Raw genomic sequence first — 20,005 nt, forward strand, 5'->3', positions numbered from 1 at the left:
TTACTTTAAGCTTCGCTGTATCTTTGGATTTGAATGATTTAAGATTGATTCAAAGCGTCTGCATCAAATCCAGGATATTAAGGTTATAAAAACACTCAAATACGTCTCCTCTCAAGTCATGATGAAGACATCGTGTATATGTTAAATAATGTAACCCAGCTCAAGCTGAGAATGAAACCGATGAGTTTCAATTAGCTTTACAAACTGACTTTAGGAGGTCTCGTTTAAGCTACACATTTCCAAATGTCTCCTCCAAAGCGTCGCCCCGTGAAGAAGCAAAGACGAGACGCTCTTATTTCCTTGGAGAATGTATAACCTTGGTTAGCCTCTGGATGTTCTTCTTGTAGAGAGAGGAGAGGCACTGCTTCACCAGCCCCGTGTTGCTGTCTCGTGTGAATTGCTCGCTGTGTTTGTTGACGACGCCGCGCAGCTCCGCCGGGTTGTTGGTGGTGTAAACCTGAGCTAACTCGTGGTATGCATTGCTCAGGGGCTAAAGGGAGAGGACACAGAGAAACAGATTACTTCACGGCACAACACGGAGAATATCTATACTAGTTTCCCACAATGTGGGCACACTGCAGTTAACATATAAGAAACCCCTAGAATTGGGAAACTAGGGCTCGATTATGGCAAAAATCCTAATCACGATAATTTTGGTCAAAAATTGATATCACGATTATTAAATACGATTATTTGAAAACATCCGTTTATTGAACTTTAAAACAAATAATAATTTGAACAGTATCTTTTTAACTGTTGATTACCCTGAACGTATAATTCAACTGAAAACCAATACCAAAATAAATGATACATTTAAATAAATAATAAATACCAATAAACAAGACCAACAAATATGTTGGAGCGCACTTCCAGTACTAAACATCTATAAATATAAATTACACTAAAATAAATTAGATCAAATATTTTCTTAATGTCTTTCGTTTTTTGTAAAGCACTTTGCCTTGCCTTGCCTAGCCTTGCCTTGCCTTGCCTTGCCTTGCCTTGCCTAGCCTAGCCTTGCCTTGCCTAGCCTTGCCTTGCCTTGCCTAGCCTTGCCTTGCCTAGCCTTGCCTTGCCTTGCCTTGCCTAGCCTTGCTAGCCTAGCCTGCCTAGCCTTGCCTAGCCTAGCCTTGCCTTGCCTAGCCTTGCACTTGCCTTGCCTTGCCTTGCCTTGCCTTGCCTTGCCTTGCCTTGCCTAGCCTTGCCTTGCCTAGCCTTGCCTTGCCTAGCCTAGCCTTGCCTTGCCTTGCCTTGCCTTGCCTTGCCTAGCCTAGCCTTGCCTAGCCTTGCCTTGCCTTGCCTTGCCTTGCCTTGCCTTGCCTTGCCTTGCCTTGCCTAGCCTTGCCTTGCCTAGCCTAGCCTTGCCTAGCCTAGCCTTGCCTTGCCTTGCCTTGCCTTGCCTTGCCTTGCCTAGCCTAGCCTAGCCTTGCCTAGCCTTGCCTTGCCTTGCCTTGCCTTGCCTTGCCTTGCCTTGCCTTGCCTAGCCTTGCCTTGCCTTGCCTTGCCTAGCCTTGCCTTGCCTCGTCACAACCTAGCAAAGCAAAATAATCGTTTTTTTCGATGTTGTTTTCGTAATTGTGGCAGGCCAACATCGTAATTGCGATTAAAATACGATGAATTGCAGCCCTCGGGGAAACTGTGTTGAAGTCATTAGAACGCAGCTAAGTTCAACAACACAGAACGGTGCAGGACAACCTGGAAGTAAGCATTGCAACGGCTCCTTCGACAAAACTTCCATTTCCCGCGGCAACCGAAATGCTGACTCAGTTCCAGATGTCAGGACGCATTCCCGCACCACTCTTTGATCGCACACAATGTTGCTTGCGTGAGTTTGTTAGTCCTCACCTTGATGAACCTCCCCACGATCTGAGAGGTGTATTTGGGCAGTGGCTGCACTTTGCCGTGGAGAATGAGCGACACCAGGATGTATTTCTTATAGGCTTCCAACATGATGTGGCTCACTGCCATGGCTGGAGTGGTTATTGCCTGAGAAAGTGAAAACACGTGATTATCTACCTGTACACAAGAGAAAATGTTGATTATATGACACAATCAGGGCTTAAATAAGTACATGACATATTCAAAGTACATTTTTGAGTGTTTTATGGGCGTGTGAGTACCTGTTCATAAAAATACAGTGCTCTTTCGAAGTTTTTGAGGCCCGTGTAGATCATGCCACCGTAGTAGTAGTAACATAAAAAGTGCTTAGCGTCGTACGCTCCGTTCTCCTTACAGATGTCCATCATGTCCAACTCCAAGAACGGCAGCGCGGGCTTGAAGCACTTCGCTAACAAGCACAGCTGTGAGGAGACGGAGTAATGAGAGGACGATGTTTAGGTCAAACTGGAGAGACACTGGGCTGGGAATAAGACTGGGTTTCATTATTTAACAGTCTTTAAATGGCAAAGTAGGAACAAATAGGAGATGGAAAAGAGTCAAGATAACTAGGATAACGTGGATGTTGGATGTAGATCATAAACGGTAGCAAAATTAAATGCCCAAATTGTTTTTGGGATTGTGTAAGTATACAACTAAACTAATTACATAACATAGGGTTAGTCATTTCTTTACCTTTAATGCAGAAATGTTACATATTAAGTCTTTAAATCAGAATTAAGACGCTGTTTTAATTCCAGGGTTTCGTGAGAGTTGGACATTTTAGTATGAATTAAATCAAATATATTTACAAAATTGAAAATATGAATTTAAACATAAGAAGTTTAAGTAAAGATATTCAATAAAAAAAAAAATAATCTAAAAATATTTGGGAAAAAAACAGAATAATAATTTTTCAATAAAACATTGTAATATTTATATTAACATAAGAAGTGAAACTAAGATTGTCAATACAAATAAATAAATACAAATCTAGTAGAAAACTGCTAAATCCTAAACACATTAAGGCCCCCAGCATGAAGGAGACTCACCTGACACAGGTCTGCATGAACTGAGGTAAGTTGGTTTGTGTTCATCTGCATTTTGTCTATTGCCTGTTTTAGGACGACAACACCCCTCAATGGCTGTCAGAGGAGGAAGAGGAGGAAGAGGAGGAAGAGGAGGAAACCACCAGTTAGTTATTCAGCAGAGACGTCCAAACACAAGGAAGACAGTCTGGGCCCCCCCCCCCCGATTTAAGATGCATGAAATATATAGATTGAGAAGCAAAAGGAAAACATGGAACTGTTGGAAGGCGAGACTCAGCCGTGTGAAAGCAGCTGGATAACTCAATTGGGACGAATGTGGAACATTCAATTTAAATGTTTTTTTATTCTCCCTGGGGAAATAACTTGTGCATGTAATTCAACAGATCCACCAAAGCAGAAGAGCTGGTGTGGTGTCCTTTAAGATAATCAGTGTAATGGCGCATTTCCACTGCAGTGTGTAGCACGGTTTAAGCGTGCCGTGCCAAACCCGGCCCGTTTTTGGTTGCGTTTCCACTCGGGCTAGTTCCGGCTAACGGGTACTTTTTCAGTTTTTCTGGGCCTCCAAAATCGTGGTTCTTTCTGGGCCAACAACCGGGCTGAGTCTGCTAAACTAGTGACGGCAAGGGGGCTCCAACTACAACACAATGAAGATATTTGACCGTGATTAAATTGTAATACACGTTTCTAAATGATGCCGAAGTAACAACATAATTAATGCTTTGACGAGTCTGCAGACAGACGGCAGGCGAAAAACCTTTTAAAATGTGTGTTTTCTGAATGGAGATCGGCTAAGCTAACGCAGTCTATGCTCCGACCGTCCACACTCACAACAACGGCCTACAGACATAAACCAGCGACTGTATTCGCCATGACACAGACAGTCTGTGGTTTGTACTTGTTTAACTTTTGTCTAGTTTCTGAACAGATATGAGGAGCTGTGAGCTCTGAGGGCTAACAGCTAACGGCTGTGTGGTTCGCATTGAAGATGATGTCACGGCTCCGCCTACGCTGCGTTACTATAGTTACTACCCCAGCTACTGAACTGTAATGGAAACGCAGCATAAAGGGAGCCTGGCCTAACGAGGCCGCACGAGGCCCTGCAGTGGAAATGCTCCATTAGAGCCACTTAAGCACTTATTTATGTCCAAGAAAAATGTTTAAATGACAAGTTAGGTAGCTGTTGAACACCATTTATATGAATACCTCTATCATTGTAAATATGTATATACGTGGACTGTGCTAAGGTTATGTTTCCGTTTGCTATTATTCTATTATTCAATGCTTAATTTCCTTATTCACGACAGGTGATGGTGTCGTAATAGACTTTTAAAACTATGTTAAGCGAGTAAGATGCTGGAGATCTAAAAGCTTGGATCCCAACAAGATGATGACCTTGTAATGGTGGTTTAGTTATTTAATGCTAATTTATAGCATACAGTATTGAAAGTGCATAGTGGACCGAGTGAGATATCATTTGGATGAAATAACCTGCCATGGGTGGCTGTGGCTCAGTGGAGAGTGTGCTGAACTTAGAATCAGGGGGTAGCAAGTTCGAGTCCCACTGCAGTCAGCATGTCGTTGTGTCCCTGAGACACTTCTCCCCAAAGTGCTCCTGTGGGGATTGCCCACAGTATTGAGTATGTAAGTCGCTTTGGATAAAAGCGTCTAACAAGTGACATGTGATGCCATGACGCTGTTAGACACTTCAAATAAACCCTCATTTAAGTTTTACCTGCCTCCCGTGAGTACAATGCGACTTGACTAAAGCTTTGGATTTGTTGGGCATTAGAGCTAAGATGCCATGCAGACTAATTGGACTAGGAACCTGGTGCATTGGATAAACAGCCACTATAATGGGCAGAGACACGGGGTAGCAACGATCATGGAAAGCTAAATCATTAAAGAATACACCAAAGACCAACACTCACCTGTTTCCGCTCTACGAGGGCGTTTGTCAACTGGTGGCAGAGACCAGCAACTGTGAGAGGAAACCGAGCGAAGAAAGGTGTTCAATGATTGAGTGAAGTGTTGAGCACGGCTCACATGAACACGAAGCTTCATCGCAAACATATTTCTGGTAAAACACATTTTTCCTCGTGCTCAAAGCATCAAGGAAACGTTTTGTTCACACCGCCCAGAGCCCGGCTGCTGCTGCGTCATGACGTCACCGTTTACGTCGCTGATTTTCTCCCCAACGGGCCGGCGTCGGGTCGATGATCGTGTTGCTTTTAATCACACAAAGCCAGATTAAATTAAATAACGACTTCTCAACCTTTATACTTTTCTCCAGAGTGCCGTAGTTCATTGTTTATTAAATGTGATTCAGCGGCATTTACCGACCGCTGCAGTGCTGCTCGCCGTTCGGCAACTGTGCTGCTAGGGTACTCACGCACACAAAACCGTGGCAGCACATCACTCCCACCCTCATCCACCTGCACTGGTTGCCGGTCAAGTCCCGCATATGCTACAAAATCCTCCTCCTTACCTACAAGTCCCTCCATGCCCTTGCCCCCCAGTACCTATCGGACATCCTTCACCCACATGCCCCACCCCGGAACCTGCGGTCCTCAGACTCTGGCCTGCTTACCACCCCCGCACCAAACTGCGAACCTACGGGGACAGAGCCTTCAGTGTGGCAGCCCCCACCCTCTGGAACGCTCTCCCTGCGGAGATACGCAACATCCCCACACTCGACGCCTTCAAAAGGGCCCTCAAGTCCCATCTGTTTGCCAAGGCTTTCGGCCCCTAAATCGATCTGTTGTTCTGTTTGTCTGTCTTTTGTTTTGTTATGTTTGTCTTTGCACTATTACTTGTGAAGCGACCTTGGGTCCCCTGAAAGGCGCTATATAAATCGAAGCTATTATTATTATCACAACGCTGTTATGAACGTTTCTCTGGTATAAAATGGCTGATGTTACCATAGCAACCGAAGCTAAACTGACTATAACAGACTACTTGTTGTTGCTATCCTATCGTGGCATAAGCCGGCACATTTTACCGGCGTATTTTTCATTATGATTCTACTTGTGATAGTCGGACACGAGAACCTGTGCAGCCCGTGTATTGATTCCATCTGACAGCTGCTATGACACGAAACAAAACGTCTGCCTCTCTCCACAATGATCAATGACAGCGAACGGACAAATAACAGAATCACACGAAGCCTGGTTAGTGGTGCCTGACTTTATAAAGTGTGTGTGTGTGGTTGCGTTCTAGCCACTTTGCTCAGCACTACTGCTTGTTACAACTGTTATTTGCCGTACTCGCCTTAAACTGTTAGCTCAGGTTAATCTCGCCCCCCTCGGTTCTTGCTTCGAGAACGACAATTATTTTTTCGGAGCTTAGAGGCGGCTCCGCTGCGGTGTGAACAGGAAAAACCGGTGCTTTTCAGGCTCTAGCTCTGAACCGGCCCAGCTGTGAAAGGGGCAAGAGTGCAGCTTTGAGCAGAGTGCACTGTGAGCAACATGTTCAGGGTTAGATCCGCACACCAGCATGCTTCTTAAAGATTAAGGAGAGGTAAGGTTAGTCTGTACTCACAAGTGTCTGTTGCATATCTAATGTGCTCTCCATTGCAGGTACTGATGAAGAGCTGGACTTGGGAGAACAGCGTCTCAAAGTCAGGGATGTTTGGCATGGAGAACTTCACAAATCTGGATCAAAGGAGAAGGAGGTGAGACACACGTTCGAGGAACCAAGGAGACTAACAGCTAATGACAACACATTAGGGATGAGAAGGACACATGGAACGGGTTGGTTGTCAGATCATTTCCAGTTGCTAAGAGTCAAATGATTTCATTCTTCACTTGAGTTTTAAATCTTTAGGATGAAGAAGGGATAACATTTACCGTTTCATTAAGTAAAACCTAAATACTTTATTTTGTGATGTGCAATCATACATCCAGGCTCATGTGGCCTTTTTTGATTCACTAAATGACAGGAAATGATCGCTTCCTTTTTGACAGTTATCTCAGGCCTACAGAACGTATTGTACGTGCAGTAGCTTCCTGTCAACACAAGGTTTGCTATTCTATAAGCAAGCCCATTATAACACTGAGAATTAGGAAATAGCTCTCTTTATTCAAGAAGTAATTACTTGATGTTTTATTGGTTTTGTGTAAAATGTTAATGAAGTTTTGTTCTCATGAACTCCTCCACGTCTACTCATCACATACTCTATATGACCTTCAACAGACACAACAATAACGGAGCGTCATGAGTGTAGAGCAGTGGTTCTCAAAGTGTGGGCGCCCCCTAGTGGTCCATGAGTATATTGGTACAATTAAACTTTCCGCACTCTCGCTGGAAAACCTCCGCAATGGAACGAGCTTAACTTTCACTTTAAATTGCACGATATAGCCCAGCGCCACACCTTCGTCACACATGTTGCCACTTGTTTGTATCATCTTCAGGCGATTTGTAATCCGTTCTAGAAAAACGATGTGTTTTATTTGTATTTCAAGAAGCGTATAAAACAAACAATGGATGTATTTTGTGAACATTTATCCGTGCTGGAAGTAGATGTTAGGAATGAGATAGAGATTATTATCTAATATATGCATCCAATGAAGCATGAAGTCTGTTGATTGAACGGCTTAGAGACCTCAGAAAGTTAAACTTGGGCCAGCGACCAAAGTTTGACTGGATTTTGTTTTGAAAATCCACAGCGGAGGTTTGTGTCGTACTACATGCGGCGTATTTAGCATTTCTCTCAGTAGCCAACGATCTGTGAGTCTGTTGGCTCGGACATCAACTCTGTAATAAATGTAGTCTACATTTCATAAGAGGTGTAAAACCTGAGAGCATTTTAAATCGAAAGGCTTATATAATCTGTAGTTGTATTTGTATTGTTGATTTAATGTGTGAACGAGGCGATGTAGAGAAGGTTAAGCCGTCATTATTAGGCTGTACTTTGTTATATACCGTTGGAGTGGTAAGCAGGCCTATTGTTTTGGGATATTTGGGGAGTTAGGTGGTCCGTGAGTGACCTTGGTATGAAAAGGTTTGAGAAACACTGGTGTAGACAATCATAAGAAGTGGCAGGAAACAAACTAAAAAAAACACCACAAGACACCGAGGAAAAGCTCTTAACACTGACGGTGTCAATCCTGGACAGATTTAGGATGAAGGAGGCTACTTACAGCACAGCCAGCACGCCCAGGGAGTGCTCCTGGATGTCCAGAGCCCCCAGAACCGTGTCCAGGTGGGACAGGTTCTTGGCCAGCAGCTCCCCGCTCTTGTTGATCAACTCGCAGAGCTGAGTCATCTGGCCTGGAGGTGAAAGGGCAGGGAAACATGGCGAAATTAAATCACTTTGGAATCCTTTTGCATGCCATTTAGATCTTTGGAAGCACACATATCTCATATACAAAACAGTTTGCATCATAATGCTTGATGCAGATCAACATTTGAGATTGTTTAGGCATCTTTTCTTGTAAAGAATTGACCGCTAGGATGTTATTCTGGGATTTATTGTCATATCTTATTACATGCTGTGGCAGCCAAGATAAGATATACTTTATTGATCCCAATTTGTGAAATGTTTTGGTCACAGCAGCATGTAAACAAGGCATTGCACATCATGTCAAAGGTAAGAAAATAGTAGAAATAAACAAACACACAAATAGACACATATCAAAGTAGATAATAAAACAGAACTAAGAATTACAATATATACATATTGACAGTTACAGATATAAATCTGTCAGAGGGGAACACGATTAAACTGAACTGTACACTAGATATGGATTCATAACTTCCACACTTTCACAGTTATTGTAAATAATGAGGTTAAATGAATAAATCCACCAAGATGAGAAGAGGAAACACTTCATTTCTTCATTGTTTTAATGGTGGGATTTGTGGTAAAATTGCTATTTAACCGTCTTCTTCCATCAATAGGCTATTCTTTGCAAATATATGAAACAAACTGACTACAAATATATGTACACGAATCCAGCTGTGGCATTGTATTTCAATAAAAATCCGGTCAAGGCCTTGAAACAAGAAGCAAAGCATGCGCGATTGACGGGTGCCTTTGAGCCAATAGAATTCGCGTATTCCCTCCAACAGCCAATCACGTGAGGCAAGGGCGGGACTACTGGTAGGCAGTGCTCAGATATTATTTATTTAGCTCAAAAAGTAGGATTTAAGATATTTAGTTTGATAAACAACCAAGTCGCGGGTGACATAACGCTCCTGTGTACTAATGCAGCTTATGGTGATACTTTACAGTACTCTAACACTCAGAACAAGTCAATTTTAACGGTGTGTTTACATGATATGGCAAAAAGATAAAGCTATCGGCAAGGCATTGGATAGCCTATGCTAAGCTAACTACCTAATACTTCCCATTAAAATTAGTTTTAGCAAACGTACCTTGAGCGGAGAGCTGCCGCACATTGTTCACAAACTGCTCCAAGGCTGAAGCCATTATTTCCTGGGTCCAAAGTCGAGGGTAATTTGCACTGTTTTTCATTCAAACCTCAGAAACAACTCCGTCCGGACTGAAGACAGGGGGCCGCCACTGAGGTCAAACTATCGCGATGATACATGAACAGAACAGGCTGCAACGAGATTTAGCAACCGAGCCTTTGATTCTTAAAGGGCCAGACACACGATTTGTCACTATTTTGATATTTGTTTATTTTTTTGTCTTGCACATGTAACTTATTGTGATTTTATTAAAGGTTAAGGGACCTTCTTATTCCAGACTGCAGCGCCTAAAATATACAATGGCTGAAAACCAAATTGTCGGTGATATTTCTGTTTTTTTCCTGTTGCAGATGAAATACAGTCCCAAATATGACAGGTCTCCCTCTGTAGAGTCTGCTTGATATTGACCATCACATTTTCGATTTAAATGTTTTAACTGTATTGTATATTATTCTTAATATTCCTTGTATATTGTATTTATTATTGTATTCAATGCGACGGATGTCAAACTATCGCGATGATACAGAAACAGAACAGACTGCAACGAGATTCACGAACCAAGTGTTGGATTCTTAAAGGGCCACACACATGATTTGCGGGAAATGTTAAATCATGATAACTGACACATTTTTAATTTTGTATTTTGCAAATTGTAATTTATTGTAATAGTTTTACTGATTAAGGGACTTCATTTTCTTAATTTAGACTGCAGCACAAGTGCTTCCTTAAAGGAGAAAAACATACAGGAACTGACGTTTTATTTGGGTGGCGTATGGAACAAAGATGTTATAAATTGTAAGAGCTCCAGTCTCACTGGCCTTGCATCGTTCACATATTCTAGACTGCACTACAAAGTGTTGTTGTACTTAATAAAACATGAAAATCACCTTTTCTGTCACTGTTGTTTTCTTGTTCTTGCAGATAAAATAAAGTCCCAACTCCTTGCAGTTTTCAAGCACCTTTATTGTATAGGTAACTGTTGAAAATCAATATATTAGGAACAGAATACCTGCTAAATTAAGTGGACAACATCAATAGCACACATATTAATTGGTGGATTAAAACTTTCATTTATTTTCTCATTCAATATAAAGGTAACACCGTAAAGGTAAAGGTAAAAGCTAAAAGGTAAAGGTAACTAGGTAACACCGTCACAAACTTGATTAAAATGTTGCTATCTTTACAAACTCTTACTGAGTATTTACACCATCATACATATAGCTCACAATAGTATTACTGTGTTGCAGTGTTATACAATTGTGACAAATGCAAATTAGTCAATGAAGATGAGAAAAATGAAGAAACACACCTGAAATATTGGAAATAAAACATTTAATGTGGTGAATTTTAAAATGGCATGTATATATGTCATTTGTAATCAAAATCTGTAACATAACTAAAGGTATTAAATACATACAAGTATTTACATAAATGTGTATGTACATAAAGTACACCATTTACCTCTGAACTGTAGTGGAGTAAAAGTACACACTAGCATAACATTGAAATACTCAAGTAAAGTACAAGTATATAAACAGTGTACATTACATGTTACTTGTTAGACGCTTTTATCCAAAGCGACTTACATACTCAATCAATACTGTGGGCAATCCCCACAGGAGGAATTTGGGGTGAAGTGTCTCAGGGACCCAACGACATGCTGATTGCAGTGGGGTTTGAACCTGTGCTTCAGGCATGACACTTATCAACAGAGGAGTGAACCCTCTTGTCCTCCTCGCATATCTTTGATGCTCTTCTTGTACAGATTGTTCTTTTCCTGTCGTCTTCCTTGTTTCTGCTCAGGTAGCACCATCAGTTACATGTCTGACATTCTGTGGGTGTTTTTAGAAAGGTTATTATGTGTCGCTGCTGGGCTGTAAATACACAAACAAACAGCTCCCATTACACTGTGTGTGGCACTAAATATATTTGAACTGCTGCCTGCTGTGTTAGCTGGCTAGAAACGAGACGCCCAGAATGATCAAAGATAAATGCACGTAACATACAATCGTCAAAAGACATATAACAACACAACCACGTGGTGAACACTTATGTAACTTATTCCACGTATTTCTCCTCGTTGACATGTTACTACTTTCTACCACCCGCCTACTCGGAAGAGGAAAAACGTTACTCCGTGATCCGGTTAGAAGGATTTCCGTCAACATGTCCTCCGGTAAGAGGCTCCGGGTTCTGGTGGACATGGACGGGGTTCTGGCCGACTTTGAAGGCGGGTTTCTGAAGAAATACCGGGCCAAATACCCGGAGGATCCTTTCATCAGCCTGCAGGACAGGAGAGGCTTCTGGGTGTCCACACAGTACGGCCAGCTGCGGAGTGATCTGTGTGTAAGTGGCATGTAAACATAACTGTCATGTTTAGGTTGAATAAACTCACATTTACAGCACTTTCATTAGCCAAATGCACTTGAATTTGTTCCCCAGGGTCCCCAGTAACATATGTAATTTCATCAGAGTTTTTAAAACCAGAATATATACAATTAGCATACTATTAGAATCAAACATGGCAGCTGCGTGTACATTACTCAATTACTCTACTTTAAAGAGTCCTCTCCTGCTGATGTTCAGGTGTATATCAGTATGTAGTGTCTCTACTTTAAAGAGTCCTCTCCTGCTGATGTTCAGGTGTATATCAGTATGTAGTGTCTCTACTTTAAAGAGTCCTCTCCTGCTGATGTTCAGGTGTATATCAGTATGTAGTGTCTCTACTTTAAAGAGTCCTCTCCTGCTGATGTTCAGGTGTATATCAGTATATAGTGTCTCTACTTTAAAGAGTCCTCTCCTGCTGATGTTCAGGTGTATATCAGTATGTAGTGTCTCTACTTTAAAGAGTCCTCTCCTGCTGATGTTCAGGTGTATATCCGTATGTAGTGTCTCTACTTTAAAGAGTCCTCTCCTGCTGATGTTCAGGTGTATATCAGTATGTAGTGTCTCTACTTTAAAGAGTCCTCTCCTGCTGATGTTCAGGTGTATATCAGTATGTAGTGTCTCTACTTTAAAGAGTCCTCTCCTGCTGATGTTCAGGTGTATATCAGTATGTAGTGTCTCTACTTTAAAGAGTCCTCTCCTGCTGATGTTCAGGTGTATATCAGTATGTAGTGTCTCTACTTTAAAGAGTCCTCTCCTGCTGATGTTCAGGTGTATATCAGTATGTAGTGTCTCTACTTTAAAGAGTCCTCTCCTGCTGATGTTCAGGTGTATATCAGTATGTAGTGTCTCTACTTTAAAGAGTCCTCTCCTGCTGATGTTCAGGTGTATATCAGTATGTAGTGTTTCTACTTTAAAGAGTCCTCTCCTGCTGATGTTCAGGTGTATATCAGTATGTAGTGTCTCTACTTTAAAGAGTCCTCTCCTGCTGATGTTCAGGTGTATATCAGTATGTAGTGTCTCTACTTTAAAGAGTCCTCTCCTGCTGATGTTCAGGTGTATATCAGTATGTAGTGTCTCTTCATGTCTCCATGCTTTAATGTTCAAAAAGCTCTTTATTGTTCTCATACTGTGCTGCAGCACCTCTTGTCACCCTCTGTCTGAAACCAGAGCCCAGTCTGCTCTGATTAGTCAACCGGTTAGATATATCAGTACAATGGGTTGGAGCGCTAGCTAATACAAGCGTAGTGTATGCTTCTTTATACTTAATTATAAAGTAATTTCAGTACATTTTTATGCCAATACTTTTAGTACTTTTACTCAAGTCATATTTTTTGTATGCAGGACTTTTGACTTGTCACAAAGTATTTTTACACTGTAGTATTCAATCTAATTCTGCACGAGGTTAGACGTTAATCCAGTCTATACCGGTTCCCACACAGTTAAGTAATATTTAACCCTGCATGTTAAAGGGTATGGTCAAAGCTTGCCGACCATGAATGACCTTCCACACATTTACAAGATGATCAGAATTGATATATCTTATATCAATATCAACAATATATCAACAAGATCAGCGCCACAGTATCAGCTCATAGTATATCTTTCTACAAACACCCCTGAATACAAGGATCGCACCTACATTTTAAAGAGATAACACATTTTACAAAAGCGTGAATCGAACACCAGCCTGTTTCTCAGATGTGTCATTATTGAACCCTTCAGTGGAGCTTTAGCCGCTTCTCTATTTATTGAAGTGTCTCGCTGACCTATAGAAATAGCTTTTCAACAATCTTCTGTCACATGTCCCTCACGTGGAAACATTCTGTACGTCCAGCTTATCACTGACTGAGATTGTGGTGTTTTTACTGCAGGAGAAAGCCATCAGTATCTGGGAGTCCAAGGATTTCTTCATGGAGCTGGAGCCGCTGCCGGGGGGGCTGGAGGCGGTCCGGGAGATGGCCCAGATGGAGAAGTAGGTGTCGTTATGTAGTTATGTAGTACTTAAAGTCAATGAAAAGAAGTATTCATTTAATACGAAAGAATGGGTACATTTTGTACTACCATGTGATTTGCAAAGGTAATTCTACTGTCAATTGTTTAAAAAATATATGAATTTTTATATATGTATTGACTTATTGATATTTATCATGTTTTACATATATTACAAATATAACAAAACAAAGAAACATAACTTATAGTATGCCTTAAGTCCAAAAGCATTGTCTTTGTTGAACGGGAAAGATGTCAACACAAAATGAAATATATATAATATTCTCTGGCTCTCCAAAATCGAGGTTCTTTCCGGGCCAACAACCGGGCTGAATATGCTAAACTAGTGAGAGAATCGCTGGCAACTACAAGAAAATGAACATATTTGACCGTGATTTAATTGTAATACGTTTCTAAATGATGCCGAAGTAACAACATACTGATACCGGTTAGTAAAACCAAGAATTAATGCTTTGACAAGTCTGCAGACAGACGGCAGAGAAACACCTTTTAAAATGCGTGTTTTCTAAATGTAGATTGGCTAAGCTAACGTTATATATGCTCCGACCGTCCACACTCACAACAACGGCCTACAGACATAAATAAACCAGAGACTGTATTCGCCATGACACAGGCAGTCTGTGGTTTGTACTTGTTTCACTTTTGTCCAGTTTCTGAACAGATATGAGGAGCTGTGAGCTCTGAGTGCTAACAGCTAACGGCTGATGTTGGTTTTGTGGTTCGCATTGAAGATGATGTCACGGCTCCGCCTACACTGCGTTACTATAGTTACTGCCCCAGCTACTGAACTGTAATGGAAACGCAGCTTAAAGGGAGTCAGGCCTAACTATACCGTACTAAGCCGAGCTAGGCCCTGCAGTGGAAATGCGCCACAGTTTATACTTTTAATTTACCAATATGTAATTTCTTGTTGATAATTATCACCACATATTATGTTTCTATGTCTATCCTGAGTTATTGATGTAGATAGCGCTGCACTATTTAGAAAAAATAACTAATTGTAAATATTTGCCAGATTTTAAAATGCAATATGTTTCACGATATTAGAGAGAATTATCCCTTTTTTCACATTATCCACATTATCATTAAAAGCTATATTAAAAAGAGGATTTATTTTCCTGTAGAATCCAGTTTGAGGTCCGGGTCTTCTCTGCAGCTCCACAATATACTTCATTCATATATCTTCACATATTTTGCCTTACTAAAAAGACAGTCAGGGTTCCTACGGTCATTCAAAACCTGGAAAAGTCATGGAAATTCAAAATGCAAATTCCAGGTCCTGGAAAAGTCATGGAAATGTAACTAAAGTTGCATCAAATATAATTTATATTTTATCTAATCGCCAAAATAGTAACACTATAATGATAATAAATACTGTATCATATAGTAATGAAATGTAAAATGGCATTTAACTGACGAGGTGTTTTGCTGGTGAGAGATTTTAGTTGCTTTAGCCTGTAGGAGCTAGTAAGCCTACTATTTGATTTGTTTTAGATGTTTCATATGCAGACCTTATTTTCCTGTTCCATGTTAAAATAAAAATGTTTCAGTGGTACCGCTGAGAAAGAGTAATGTTTTTGGTCGTGGAAAATTAGGTAAAGGTCCTGGAGAAGTCATTGGAAATCATTCATTGGTGAAAAAGTGTGTGAACCCTGGACGGTAAATGTCAAATATGAGTAGCTCCAGCCTCTGAAAACCCTCTACAGGGAGTCATGACCCCAACTCCTGCTCCACAACGCCCTGTTAGTGCTTCAGTTGATCCGATCATGGCCTCTTTGATTCATTTAAGTGTAAAGTGAGTCAACGTGGAGGAGGCTGTGATGGCCTTTTCTCAGAGAACACACAACACAGCGCTCTAAAAATAACCCTCGTACTGTAGCGATGAACTGTTCCTCTGCTGATGGAAATGAATGTGTCTGAATCGATGTGTTTCCACTGTCCCCAGAATAACTATTGCTTCCACTGTCATGTGTAAACAGTTTCTAAAATGTTCCTTTAATGTCTCCTCTCTGCAGCACAGATGTCTTTATTTGCACCAGCCCTATAAACCACATCCAACACTGTCCCTATGAGAAGGTGAGTGAGCCGTGTGCAAAACAACATATTCTGTTTGCTTAAAATGAGTTCCTTTTTACTTAATGACATCTCGTGGTGTGGTGTGTGTGTGGTGTGTGTGGGTGTGTGTGTGTGTGTGTGTGTGTGTGTGTGTGTGTGTGTGTGTGTGTGTGTGTGTGTGTGTGTGTGTGTGTGTGTGTGTGTGTGTGTGTGTGTGTGTGTGTGTGTGTGTGTGTGTGTGTGTGTGTGTGTGTGTGTGTGTGTGTGTGTGTGTGTGTGTGTGTGTGTGTGTGTGTGTGTGTGTGTGTGTGCAGTATGCCTGGGTGGAGCAGCACTTGGGTCAGGGCTTTCTGGAGCAGGTCATTCTGACACGAGACAAGACGGTGATCAGCGGAGACATCCTGATCGACGACAAGCCCGATATCCTAGGTGAGGACAGCGGGTTTGGGAACTGACATTTGTATAAAAGGAAAATAAGATTATAGGATGTAGAACATTGTAGATGGATTGTTATTGTATATCTAGACACCATGTGTTAAATAGGGGAGACCGGGGGGACATTTTAACATCTCAAACTGCACCGGAATTAACCTGAAAATGAAAAAATAATGCACAGGTCAGGATTTTATTTACTGTATGCATTATATTTACAAGTTATATTCACTTTATGAGGTCAATTTCATTATACATTTGAGGAAAGGTTTTCAGAAATACGTTTATGTTTCTGTGAAATAAGCATGTGACCTGTTTTCGATCAAAATCAGGAAACCGTTAAAAACCGAACTCGTCAAAATCCAAATGATACCCAATCCTAGTGAGTACAGTACGCGTGTTTGTTTGAGAGCACATGTGAGATGATATCCCGTTATATAAACAAAACACTTATTTAAAATTGTGTTAATTAACAACCAGACAAATTCACTTTTTCCATTGAACTTAGTGCTAAACCCAATATCTGTTTTTGAACGTATGAAGCTTCTTATTAGAGTTTTTAACAAATCTTGAATTGTCTTTTGTCATTTTTTACGACGTCATAACGCTTAAAAAAATCCCCTAATTTAAGTCATGTGTGTCATCAGATCACATGTCTTGTATTTGTTTACTAAATCAGCTTTCTTCTGCTTTTACAGGAGAGGTTTTAGCAAAAAGATATATTAATAATGGCTGAGTTTAAATCAGATTAAATTGGCCAAACTTTACTTATCCCATTTTTTTATATTTGTGTTGTCACAGCAGCATGTTAAAATGCATTACACATGAGTTAGACGTATTATAAATACAAATAAAACATTTAATATATAAATATCAACACTAGGGAAGACATATAGTGTCTAAATAGTTTGGCTCTTTTAAATTATACTTGACAAGCAAAAAAGTAGAGTGATAAAATAATGAAAAAGGATATTATTATTATTAAAATAAGGATTCAATTAAGGTGAAGGCAGAGGATTTTATTTGTTATTCTCCCGCTCGTGTTTCGGCATGTGGGGGTTTTGACTATTTACACCATCCTCCTCACATCCTCATCGGCACGTTATCAGGCAGCTGCTTCAGCGTTAGTCAGAATCTGCTGCGAGGAGTTTACAGTGAGATAAAATAATCACGCGTAAAAACGTGTGGGTGGGTGTGTGTGTGTGTGTGTGTGTGTGTGTGTGTGTGTGTGTGTGTGTGTGTGTGTGTGTGTGTGTGTGTGTGTGTGTGTGTGTGTGTGTGTGTGTGTGTGTGTGTGTGTGTGTGTGTGTGTGTGTGTGTGTGTGTGTGTGTGTGTGTGTGTGTGTGTGTGTGTGTGTGTGTGTGTGTGTGTGTGTGTGTGTGTGTGTGTGTGTGTGTGTGTGTGTGTGTGTGTGTGTGTGTGTGTGTGTGTGTGTGTGTGTGTCAGTTACTCATCTACTCACCTAACGTGTCTCCTGTCAGGTGTGGATCCAGAACCCACGTGGGAGCACATCCTGTTCACCGCCTGCCACAACAAGCACCTCAGCCCCCCCCAGAAGAGACTCCTCTCATGGGCTGACGACTGGAGGGCCATCCTGAACAGCAGGAGGCAATGAGGAACTCCATTACCCAGAATCCCCAGCAGTTTACTTCCTCGTTATAGTGACAGATCTGGGGACGAAATCGTCGTTGGGGCTCGAGGGAACGCTGTCACGCTGAAGTAACAAAACAAATAAGGGTGAAAGAGCCAAATCAACATTAATACACATGTGGGATGTTTTACACACGTTAGGAACTCCATTACCCAGAATCCCCAGCAGTTTACTTCCTCGTTATAGTGACAGATCTGGGGACAAATCATCGCTGAGCCTCGAGGGAACGCTGTCACGCTGAAGAAACAAAAAATAAATAAGGGTGAAAGCCAAATCAACATTCATACACATGTTGGATGTTTTACACACACTGAGGAACTCCATTACCCAGAATCCCCGGCGATTGACTTCCTCTTAGTGACAGATCTGGGGAGGAAATCATCGCTGAGGCTCGAGGGAACGCTGTGTCACAGAATTAACTCTGAAAAAAATAAGGTTAAATGAACATTAATACACATGTGGGATGTTTTACACACCTGTTGCATCAGAGGACATTTCATCGTTTGACCACCAGGGGGCACTCTGACACTGTGTGTTTAGGACTTTATACAGGATACAGTAAGTCTAACGGGGCAGCTTGAACTCACTGTGAGCTGCGTTTTGTTCACAGCTTTTAGTCGTTTAACATTAACGTCAAACGCTTTTTAATTTGATGGTGTTTATCTGCGGTCTTCTGACAAATGGCTTATCAATAGTGTGTGTTATTAATGAGTCAGTCACACTCCACTACACACTGACATACACACAACATATTGATGTGTGCAATACAAAAAGATACTGTAAAGAAAACACATGGTGTTTTTATTTTGTATGTTCTCTGTTCACCATCATCTATGCATCTTGAATGAAACAAATGAGTATTTGCATGTTGCCAAAACCATCACAAATGTTGGATGTATTGAAAAATAAAAAACGGAGTATGTTTGAAATATTAAGTATTAAAGGGAGAAAAGATTTAGTGAAAGGTTGGGTAAGAGTGTATTTTTAAAAATGATTAAAAGACGTGTTTCTGAATATCAGAATGAACCAAAATTGAAGAAAAATGTGTTTTATTGACTTGCTCTTCGTTCACACAGCCGGTTAAGATATTTTAAAGACAGCTTATTTTACTCATTTCTGGTCCAAACTCAAGAATTATTGGAATAAAGTATGATTTTTCTGGCCTGATAATTACCACGCAGGCTTACTTTGAAACATTAAACATGCGTAATTAATTATATACAAATCTCCATCTACACAGAGTTTTAAACGCAGTGCCTGCCGTATACTGCTTGATAATCACGTATTATTCACTACGCCTTCTCTTAATGACTTATTGGATATTTGCATCTCTTTGAGACACTTTCTGCTCTGACTGTCGTGTTTTGGCTCACACACTCACTTCCACTCTTCTCCTCAGCAGGAGTGTGTTTCACTTTTTGCAGCATTGATTACATCCAAATTCTTTCACACACACATACGGGTATTGGGCCGAGGGCGACACCGTACTTCCGGTATCCGCCATTTTACGCGAGGTGCAAGCAGGCCGAGGGTTTAGCCGTACACCGTCTAGGTGTTGCTAAGCTTCCTGTACTGAATATCATAGTCTATTGCCTTAATCAATATCTAGTCAACTCTAAAATACCACATATATGCAATGGCATGATAATATTATTGTGACAAGTGGGGTATTCACCTGGTGTTTCCAGAAGATAGACGTAGATGCAGCCAAAATCGACCGAAGGCCACTTTCGAGGGTCGTTTTTTCCATACATCTGCAGGCAGTCTGTAAGGGCAATCCGACAACCCACACAGCTCTAGTTTACGCTGGTAACGACCTCGAGCACACCCCTCAAGTCCAGAGATGTGATCCGAAGACATGCAGCGATTTCTTCGGTCGTTAATTCAGAAAGAAAACCTAGTGCGCTCTGCCTGGCTACGTTAGCTAGCTGTTTATATTTGCACCTCCAGGATATTTGCACCTCCAGGAAAATGGCGTATTTATATATATATGGTGCGCGTTGCATTGTGGGTAGCTCGTGACGTCACTGTGTGTGAAAGAATACAAACGGATGATCTGCTTTCTTTGTACGGCTGAACTTTGAGCACTTATGCTTTTCCAATTGGATAAAC

The 20,005-nt window shown here is 41.1% G+C and overlaps 2 protein-coding genes across 2 annotated transcripts; one reads left to right on the plus strand and one right to left on the minus strand.

Annotated features, from left to right (window-relative positions):
* Positions 1-316: 316 nt before the first annotated feature.
* cops3 (COP9 signalosome subunit 3) lies at positions 317-9,487 on the minus strand (the record flags this gene model as incomplete). Its single annotated transcript, XM_034202248.1, is given in 8 exon segments — positions 317-490; positions 1,846-1,986; positions 2,121-2,300; positions 2,928-3,020; positions 4,853-4,902; positions 6,462-6,574; positions 8,063-8,192; positions 9,300-9,487. Coding segments are annotated over 8 exon segments (981 nt in total), but the record flags the coding sequence as incomplete, so codon positions are not given.
* A 1,900-nt stretch (positions 9,488-11,387) lies between these two features.
* LOC117537071 (5'(3')-deoxyribonucleotidase, mitochondrial-like) lies at positions 11,388-18,930 on the plus strand. Its single transcript, XM_034202247.1, has 5 exons — positions 11,388-11,702; positions 13,616-13,716; positions 15,770-15,830; positions 16,124-16,238; positions 17,724-18,930. The coding sequence occupies exons 1-5, from the start codon at positions 11,442-11,444 to the stop codon at positions 17,855-17,857; spliced, it is 672 nt and encodes a 223-aa protein (XP_034058138.1). The 5' UTR covers positions 11,388-11,441; the 3' UTR covers positions 17,858-18,930.
* The last annotated feature ends 1,075 nt before the right edge of the window (positions 18,931-20,005 follow it).

Source organism: Gymnodraco acuticeps, unplaced genomic scaffold (assembly GCF_902827175.1).
Source record: "Gymnodraco acuticeps unplaced genomic scaffold, fGymAcu1.1, whole genome shotgun sequence".
In the NCBI taxonomy this organism is placed as follows: domain Eukaryota; kingdom Metazoa; phylum Chordata; class Actinopteri; order Perciformes; family Bathydraconidae; genus Gymnodraco; species Gymnodraco acuticeps.

Excerpts from the sequence above, each read along its gene's own strand:
- LOC117537071 (XM_034202247.1), top strand. The coding sequence starts at position 11,442 with ATGTTACTACTTTCTACCACCCGCCTACTCGGAAGAGGAAAAACGTTA. Across the intron at positions 11,703-13,615 it reads AGCTGCGGAGTGATCTGTGT|GAGAAAGCCATCAGTATCTG; the intron begins GTAAGTGGCATG and ends TTTTTACTGCAG. Across the intron at positions 15,831-16,123 it reads AACACTGTCCCTATGAGAAG|TATGCCTGGGTGGAGCAGCA; the intron begins GTGAGTGAGCCG and ends GTGTGTGTGCAG.